The 10,038-nt window shown below is 42.7% G+C and overlaps 1 protein-coding gene across 1 annotated transcript; it reads left to right on the top strand.

Annotated features, from left to right (window-relative positions):
* Positions 1 to 9,431: 9,431 nt before the first annotated feature.
* LOC137963238 (uncharacterized mitochondrial protein AtMg00860-like) lies at positions 9,432 to 9,779 on the top strand. Its single transcript, XM_068810404.1, has one exon. It carries the CDS (start codon positions 9,432 to 9,434, stop codon positions 9,777 to 9,779), a length of 348 nt encoding a protein of 115 aa, XP_068666505.1.
* The last annotated feature ends 259 nt before the right edge of the window (positions 9,780 to 10,038 follow it).

The raw sequence follows: 10,038 nt of genomic DNA, 5'->3' as shown, positions 1-10,038 counted from the left end.
ATTTCTGGTGCATCTTCCTCAGTAGTATCATCACTCTGTTCTGGTTATGTGATTTCATCGACTTTTAACCTGAACAAGTGTTTACACTGATGGCCTGCTCAATATGGCTCATCACACTTGTAACATAAGTTCTTTGCCTTGCGGTCAGCCATCTCCAAACTAGTTAATTTTTTAATATACTGGGCGGGTGGGTTGCTGGGCCATGTATCTGCTGCAACAGTAGTAATGGAATTATTTATGGCCTGTTGTTCTGCTGGGAAAGTTATCTGAGGGTAGTGTTGCGCCTCCCTTGCCAACTAATGTAAGTGTTCCGATCCCCTTGCCAAGTTGTCCTCTTATTTTGAACTTTTTGTCTAGTTTCTAGTGCGCGAGCTAAATTCATTGCTCGAGCTAAGTCAACAGGTAAGTGGAGTTCCACCTCTAACCTTAATGACTCATTAAGGCCAGCTGTAAATAAACTGACCTGCTGGTCTATGCGAACCATCCGGCTGGCTCGTGCCAATTTTTCTTGAAACTGTTTTTGATATAGTTCTATTAGCCCAGTTTGTCGTAACAACACCAAATCCTCCAAGGGGTTTATGTGGGCTGGAGGTCCGAACCGTATAGCACATAATTCTTTAAACTCTTCCCAATCCAGCACCAATCTATCCAATTCTACTTAATGAAACCAAAGTTGTGCTTCATCGAGCAGGTGGAAGGCGGCTAGTCCCACCTTATCAATTTTTGATGTTCTTTGATGGATAAATTTTTTTTCACACCTATGTAACCAAATCAAGGGGTCGTTTGACCCAATAAAAGTAGGAAAATCTAATTTTGTATACCTAGGTATAGTGCCTCCTCCCTGGTTGAAATTTTCAGTCTGGGTAGGAAAGGTAGTGCGCCCTGCAAATTGGTCTCCCCCTCTGTTGTGCTAGTTGCCCTCTCCTCTTTGTTCCAGGGTAGAGTTCCTTCCAGCCATAATATTTTCCATCATTCCAGAAGTCTATCGATCTGAAGATTCATATTTGGAAGTTGTTCCAACTTCTCCATGATTAGAGCAAACTTCCTTTCATTTTCTACCTGTGCCTGCTGCCCTCTGATCAACAATTCTTTTAACTCACCATTGCTGGGCTCCCCCGTGTTACCCTGCTCTGATACCACATTGTTATGGTCCCTAGCCATGGATCTAGTAACTCAGCATGGGAGTGATAAATTTAGAGTGAGAAAAACGAATTCAGCATTGGTAGGTGCTGCTGCTCTCTGTAAGAGGTATTGGAACCTGTTATGGAACTCGAAAAAGGAAGATTCAATGCCCCCTTGCTGGTCTAAGCTGAGAGGGTGAGAACCCTCTTGTTCTTCATGGAAAAGCGAGGATTTTTATCCTCTTGTTGTTCACAGAAATTCAAAATAGGAGCCTCCTCTCTCTCAGTAATGTTGTAGGGAGCAATAGAGATAAAAAAAAGGGTAGAAAAGAATTCAGATTCAAGAGGGAACCTAGACCTAGAGCTCGTCAAGGAGAACTCTTAAACCCTATTTAACCTAAAAATCAATACTTTCCTTTTCTTCATTCCTTTAACCTCTCAATAGGGTTTGATGTCATTAGAGTTTAAGGTTTCATAACTACAAATCTGCCCATGCAGCATGTAGCCTTAAATACTTAATGAAAAATATACTTAAAAGTAATATAAAATATGAAAGTAAAAGTAATTAACTCAGTGAGTCATTGGTGCCTCCTTTGGGTGACTCATTTAGCTATTGAGTCCTCAACAACGGGCATGTAGTGGTAAGAGGAAATGTAAACCCTGGCAGAGCCTCATGTGATGAGTAGAAGGAAGTGTCTTCAAAGAAAGTCATATACAGAGATACCATCAACCACCAAAGTGTAGGATTATAACAAATATATCCTTTATGAGTTCAAGAATACCCCAAAAAAATACACCTCAGAGACCGAGGATCAAATTTACTTTTATGTGGTGAAGTATCATGAAAAAAACATGTGCAACCAAATACTTTAAGAGGAAGAGAAATGGATCTTCACCATGAAACAAAACAGAATATGGAGTTCGATTACTAAGTGCTAATGAGGGTAACCTATTGATGAGAAAGCATGCTATAAGAATAGCATCAGGCCAATAAAAGTAGGGTTCCTTCATGGAGTAGAGGAGTCATCTAATAAGGATTTCATCTTCTGAATTGCAGCATAGTCTTCCGCAGAAATAGTCACATTTCCGGAATGAGAATCAGTCCTATCTTCCTTTTTCTCAACATTAACTGAAGCTGGATAGGTTATCGTCCAATCAGGCTTACCATGGAGTTTCTCCCATGAATCCACAAGGTGGTTCTGACCATCACAGTAAGTGCACAATTGAGGCTCAGTGCGGGAATGGATCGGACCCGTTCGACCACCTCTATTGCGACCTCCTCTTGTATTTCTGTCGTATCCTTGAAATGGGGATGATGTACCCCGATTACCAGAGAACATAGTTGATACCAGAGATGGATCATGAATCTGTAACAACGTAGCACTGATGTCATCAAAAGAGGGAAGGGCAGAGGAAATAAGAAGCTGAGTCTTAGCCACCTCTAGATACGGTTTAATATTGGTAAGGAAATTAGCCGCTGCTAGGGCCTCGCGCTGTTTTTCTTGGACAACAATGTCGGTAGAGTATGGTTGAGTAATTTTCCATTCATGGAGAAGACCACGAAATCGGGCCAGAAACTCATGAATATTATCTCCTTGTTTGGTAGCCAACATACTTTGGAAAACATCATATACTCTTTGCAAGGAGGTGGTACTAGAATAGAGGTTAGCACATGTGTCCCAAATATCCTTGGAAGTTTCCAAGTGGAGTACATTGTTAGCGACATGCTCTTCCATGTAGTTAATAAGCCAACTGATTACCATGTTATCATTTTTGACCCATTTATGGTAGACTTCATCTTCTTCATCAATCGGAGGAGGGATTTTGATAACATGACCGAGAAGATCACAAGTAATGAGAACCCTCCGTATCGATTGTGACCAGATGAGTAATTTAGAGTATGTCCACTCTCCACGTTGACGCAAATCAACTAGTGTGGTCAATTTTCAAAGGGGCTCAAATAAAAATTACACAACATAACTTGAAGAATTTGTAGACCAAATTAGCCACCAAAAATAAGTAGAGAATAATTTCAGGAGAATAAGCACCAAATCATGAAAAAAATTGATGCTTTTTTCAAGTGATAACAAGAACCAGCCATTACTCAACTTCTCTTATATTTATCAAAAAAATAAAGCGAAGAGAATAGATGCTACTTTTATCCTTAATCCAAACTCAACCACAAAACTGTGAGCAACTTTAGACAAGTCCTTTCTTGGCAAACTGGGCTAAAAAAATTCCAACTCATGGGAATACTTCAACACAAAAAAAGATTCAATTTCTGAATTTCAAACGCAAAAATAATAGGGATAAGTGAGTGTTGGAATTTCATCAAACATTTAACGGTCATCCAACAACATAACACACTCCCATGAGTAACGTTAGATTATAGAATTGACAGCAACATATGTAGGACGTCCATATCAACAATGTTTGATTCCCGTTACATAAAGGAAACTGAATCCAAATAACAAACCAAAAAAAAAAAACCACTGATCAATAGTGTAATTTTGCTACAAGATGATCAAGACTACAATATCCTTTTAGTCATACAAGATAGATCTTCACAATGTTTATGAAGATTATCTTGCCTTAACGTGAATCAACAATTCAAGAAGAGGGGAAAAATTGAAACCGTAAAGAGAGAATATGAAAAAAAAAACAGATTTTAACTGTGTCTTCATGGCAGAACTCCTTCTATACACAAGTTCTTGAATGGATGACATAACTACTTGAATAAGGATCCTAATCTCCAAGCTCTGATACCATGTTGTTGAATTTATGGAAAATAAAAATACATCATTGACTTCATTAACTTATTATAATCAAAGTACATGAACCTCTATTTATAATAGAGGAAGGTAGTAGAGTCCAATTACAATAAAACTACCTTTGTCCCAATTACACCCAAACTCTAACACTTAAAGATAAGTCCTAGCATAATTAAATAACTCAATATAGATAAAAGACAGACATAAATCAAACTAGAACTCTTCTAGGATGTGACCATAAGATAAAGATGCCTTTGTGAGTCCTTCTTGATCTTTCAACTTATGTGATAAGGATGTCAGCTCGTGGTAATCATGGTGGGTCCTACTTCTTATGGGCTTGGGCCCATCTTGTGGACCTTCCTTGGTCGTGTGGACTTGGGCCTTATCTTCCAACACTCCCCCTCGAGCTGGGGGTGAGAGAACATCAAGAACTCCCAGCTTGTTGCAAATGATGTATAGAATCTTTTTGTATAAAATGGCAGTCCTCCAATCTTCCAACACTCCCCTTAACGCTGGTGCTCTTTTCCATGAGACCCAGCTGGCCAATTTAGGGGGGTATAACATAGATGTAATAATAAGTTTTTCTGTCATGGTGTCCCAACCGTTGACATTTGATATTTTTGACGGGGTATTAAGTTCCTCCGTCATGGAATCCCAACCATTGACACTTGATATTTTTGACGGGGTATTAAGTTCCTCCGTCATGAAATCCCAACCATTGACACTTGATATTTTTGACGGGGACAAATAAATAATGGTAAGAGGAAAGATACCAAGGCCACCTCTTCTTCAATAATAATGTCTCATCCAAAGAGATATAATAGCAGCAACTGTAATGTAACACGACCATCTTCCAACACATATAGCACGAACCAAAATAATAAACCCTGTAGAAGGACCCATGAAATAATCATAATCCGATATAAATATTTTTTTCTTAGATGCATAAGCTTCATCTTTTGAGCTCCCCCTTTCTTGAATATTTTGGTCACAAAAAACTTATCCACAACATATGGAATAAAATACTTTTTCCTTGTACTTCTTCTATTGGTCCCCCTCAAGATGGAAGAGGTAAATGGAAATTATCCCAGCTTGAACCAAATATCATATATGTAGCCATAAGCCCAAATAATAGAGATGTATAGATAATCCCTCAAACCAGGGAGAAGTGAGATATTTTCCGGATATATCAACTCAAAAAGTGACGCAAAAAAATGGGCTTAAATTCGGATTTTTCAATGCAACAGAATACCAGCATGACCTTTGATTCTTCCAATGTGAATATATCTTTAACTATAGATCATATTGTTATGGTTTTGGGTTATGTACCTATGTCTTCCACTCCTAACAGGCTGGTCTTTTGTGTAGTATTGGCTAGGTGCATAAAAGTTGGAATCAGAGCTAGCACTACGTCGCGAGTTCGAATCCCAGAGGGGGCGACCAGAGTGTGCTTCCCGCACCAATGGGCCACCGCTATATGCGGAAGGGGTGACCTGAGTGTGTTCTTGCACCATGAGCCGTCACTAGAGTAGGCCGTCGCAAGTGGGCTGCCGTGGACGTCGGCTCTTGCGAGCGTGGGTGTGCTGTTATGGTCCTGGGTTATGTACCTATGTGTTATGGACTCCATAACATCTAGAGTAGCAGGTAGATGTAGAGGATAATTTATGTAATTTTCTGAATGTTCTCTTAGGTGGCATTTATGTAATTTCAGTCAAAACTTGGGGTTTACGTTGGTTGTGTAAGGGCGTTCCTATTATTTATAGGGGCATCATTGGAATGGAAAGTAAGCTTTGAGCCATAGGTAAATGAGATCAAGTTCTCTCTCTCACAAGGCCTAAGGGTGGAGCTCCTTTGAAAGCTCACGTCTCTTCATCTTCTTCCTCACGAGCCCTCATCCATCCACGTCCCTTCACCTTCTTCATCCCAAGTTCCTCATTCCTCAACATCTCTTCTTCTCCCTTCCGAGCTCCTTCTCCCTCAAAGCCTATTCATCTACTTCCACCCGAGATTTACATATACCAATGATCCCTTCATATTCTCCCTACAGAGTCGTCTATCTCCAGTGACTATTCATCTTCCTAGTCTGAGTTCAGTAGACACCATTGGACGTTCCAAGAATCCAAAGTCTAGATCTTCATTGTCTTTAATCCTGGAAGACCGAGGACAGCGTAGGGTGACTCGATCCATGGCTAAAGAACCTAACATCGTGGTATCAGACAGGACCACCTTGCACAACTCTTCCTCTCCAGCTGATTTGTGCACCTCCATTGACGAGCTTCGTACTGATCAAGCTTAAGGAGACTTTGCTCCAGCTTCTCCACATTCAGGGACCACGTGAGGTTCCCTATCCGGGCAGTGCCACACGCCCTGCTGAGTACCCTGACCTCCCACCCCCACCTATGCCTCCTCTACATCCTACACAAACCCCTCTGGGGAGCTTTCATGGCAACAACACTTCAAATGTGCCCTGGTACACATAATTAACCTTTCCGACCTATGACGGATCTGCTGATCCATTAATCTGGTTGCAGCGGTGTGAGTATTTTTTTTGGCACCAATGAACCCAGCCGGAGGAGTGGGTCTCTTTGGCTGCCTTACACTTGTTAGACGAAGCACTACTGTGGTATTCCCAATTTGATTCGGAGTGCCACGTGCGTGATAGGGATTTATTTAAAGACTCCTACATGTTGAGGTTTGGGCCCCCTTCACGCAGCAATCCCCCTGGGGATTTGGTTAATCTCAAACAGACAGGATCCATAGGTTATTAGAAATAATTTCAGGAACGCCTTGCCCTCACCAGTCCGTTTGTGCGTCCGAGTCAGTATGTTAACTTGTTTACTGCTGGTTTTTTGGAGGCTGTAAGCCTTGAGGTGGGATTGCATTTACCCCCCCCCCCCCCCCCCCCCCCCCCCCCCCTTGGCCCGTGCTATGATTTTGGCCAGAACTCTGGATGCTAAACAACGCATCTTAAAGGAATCCTTGGTGTGTCACCCCCTGCTCCAGCAACTCACAACACCCCTCCGCGTCAAGGGCAGCCCACCTCTTAGTCATCCGAGCCTACCAGGCCAGCGTCTCCCCCTCAGTTTATTAAACGTCTTTCCAAGTCTGAAATGGATCAACGGAAGGCCCAGGAGCTCTGTTTTAATTGTGATGAAAAGTACTTTCAAGGCCACTTATGCAAGAAGTTGTTTTGGTTAGAGGTAGAGGATCTTGAATACAGCCCTCTCATAGAAGAAGAGGAAGAAGAGGTCGGCACGGAAGAGGAAGCACCAGCCATTTCCCTCCACACCATTACAGGTTACACAGCACCACTATGATGCAGGTCCATGCTGGCATTCAGGTTCTGATGTTACTTGCATTGGTTGACTCGGGCAGCACCCACAATTTCCTTAGCCAACCAGCAGCCCACCGGTTGGCTTGCCACTGTAGTACAATTCGGGCATTTATGTTTCGGTAGCTATTGGGGAGAAAATTACCAGTGTGGGGTTATGTTCGGCAGTCACTTTTGTCATTGAAGGCCACACCTTCCAGGCATATTTTTTGGTCATTCCGCTTGCTGGATTTGATTTGGTCCTAGGGATTAAATGGATGCAGCAGTAAGGACCGATTTTGTGGGATTTTAAGTCCCTTGCTATGAGTTTCAACCAGATTACCAGCAGCTAACGCTCCATGGTATGCATGCTCCCCTACCGTGTACTCTCCAGACTATTCAGGTTCGAGACTCAGAGAGCAGTCAACTCACGAAGGTTATGGATGCATTTGCCGACTTATTTTAGCAACCTGCTGCCTTGCCTCCGATACGGGCTTGTGATCATTGTATTCGGTTGAAGTTGGGCACCGAGCCAGTAGTGGTGCGTCCATACCAGTACCCCCACTAGCAGAAGGATGAGATAGAGCTCCAATGTGAGCTCATGTTAACTCAAGGCATTATTCAGCCTAGTCGTTCACCTTTCTCGTCACCGGTTCTGTTGGTAAAGAAACAAGACAATTCATGGCAGTTCTGTGTGGACTACAGGGAGCTCAAAGCTCACACGGTGAAGGATAAATTTCCCATTCCGGTGGTGGACGAACTGTTGGATAAACTTCATGGAGCAGAATTATTTACGAAGTTGGACTTGAAATCCGGCTACCATCAAATCCGGGTCCACCTTGATGATGTCGAGAAAACAGCTTTTCGTACCCCACCATAGTCATTTTGAATTCTTGGTGATGCCATTTGGTCTTTCCAACGGGCCTTCTACCTTCCAGGCACTCATGAATGGGGTATTTCGTCCATTCTTGCGCAAATATGTTCTTGTTTTTTTTTTATGACATCTTGATTGTTAACTTAGAGGTATCTCCAATTACATGAGCTGGTCACAATCGGTTCGGAGGGTTCTTATTACTCGTGACCTCTTGAGCCACGTTGTTAACTTTTCTCCGATTGATGAAGAAGATGTGTCCTACCACAAGTGGGTTAAGGATGATAACATGGTGATAAGTTGGCTCATTAATAGCATGGAAGAGCAGGTGGCCAACAATGTGGTCCACTTGGAAACCGCCAAGAACATATGGGACACTTGTGCCAAGCTTTACTCAAGCACTGCTTCATTACAAAAAATATATGATGTCTTACAAAACATGCTGCATACGAAACATGGAGAAAATATTCATGAATTTTTGGCACGGTTTCACGGTCTTCTTCAAGAATAGAAACTAGCTCAGCCATATTCCACTGATATTGCCGTTCAAGAACGACAAAGAGAAGCTTTGGCAGCAGCCATTTGCTTATCGAATATTAAACCATACCTTGAGGTGGCCAAAACTCAACTTCTAAGTTTTTATGCTCTTCCATCATTTGATGATATTAGTGCTACATTACTTAGGATACCAGATCCATCCCCTCCTTCTCCTATTGATTCTCCATCAGCGATGTTCTCTGGCAATCGGGGAACATCTTCCTCATTCCGAGGACGGGGCAGAAATATGAGAGGGGGTCGAACTATGAGAGGGGCTGGAAATAGAGGTGGTAGAACTGATTAGAATTCTTTCCGTACTGAGCCTCAACTTTGCACTTATTGTGGCCGTCAGAACCACCTTGTGGCATCATGCTAGAAACTTCATGGCAAGCCTGATTGGGCCACAGTTAACCCAGTCTCAGTTAACGTTGAGAAAAATGAAGATAAGGCTGAATCATCATCCGGAAATGTGACTCTTACGACTGAGGACTATGCTGCATTTCAGAAGATGAAGTCCTTCATGGAATCATCTATTCCCTCATCATATACTGCTGCCACTACTATTGCCTCAGGTATGCTTTCTTCCTCATCTTCCTCTTCCTCTTGGATCATCGACTCCGGGGCCTCTGAACATCTATCAGGATACAAACACAAATTCCAACATTGATCTATAGTCAAAATTGGGGTGATCACATTCAGCACCTGCGGTAGGTATTCCACCTCCTGCGGTCCCACCATTTATTCCTAAATAAGTCCAAATGTGAGATGGGGACTTCCGAGGTCGCCTACTTGGGTCATGTCATTTCTGCCTTCGGGTAAAAATGGACAACAACAAAATTCAGTCAGTGCTGGACTGGCCGACTCCGCATTCGGTCACGACTTTGAGGGGGCTTCTCAGGTTGGCCGGCTATTATAGAAAGTTTATTCGTGACTATGGCCAGATCGCCGCACCGCTTACAAGTTTACTCAAGCGGAACGCCTTCACATGGACCAACTTAGCCGATTCATCCTTCCAACAACTGAAACAAGCCTTAGCTTCGGCACCGGTTCTCCAACTTCCGAACTTTGAAGAAATGTTTATTATTGAATGTGATGCTTCTGGTGGCGGCATTGGCACCATCTTACAGCAGCAAGGGCACCCAGCATTGGAGGCCCTACCTGTGGGGTAGGCACTTTTTGATCCGGACCGACCATTGCAGTTTGAAATACTTGCTGGAGCAACGTCTCACGACTTCCCCCCAGCAACATTGGCTCAGTAAGCTCATGGGTTTTGATTTCAAGGTGGAATACAATCCAGGCCGCCTTAACAGGGGCACAGATGCACTGTCACGTAGGGATTTGTTGGAACCTCAATTGCATGCTATCAGTCAACCATGAGTCCTTTTTCTAGACTCCATCTGAGGTGACATTCAAAACCATCCTGAGCTC

The sequence above is a fragment of the Aristolochia californica genome, unplaced genomic scaffold, assembly GCF_029961685.1.
Source record: "Aristolochia californica isolate CCGP_79_NKW_82.1479 unplaced genomic scaffold, dmAriCali1.0.hap1 SCAF_4, whole genome shotgun sequence".
NCBI classification, from domain to species: Eukaryota; Viridiplantae; Streptophyta; class Magnoliopsida; order Piperales; family Aristolochiaceae; genus Aristolochia; species Aristolochia californica.
The sequence above is the reverse complement of the archived record's forward strand: the minus strand, read 5'-3'. Positions and strand labels throughout refer to the sequence as shown.

Coding starts and splice junctions, on each gene's coding strand:
- LOC137963238 (XM_068810404.1), top strand. CDS start 9,432: ATGGACAACAACAAAATTCAGTCAGTGCTGGACTGGCCGACTCCGCAT.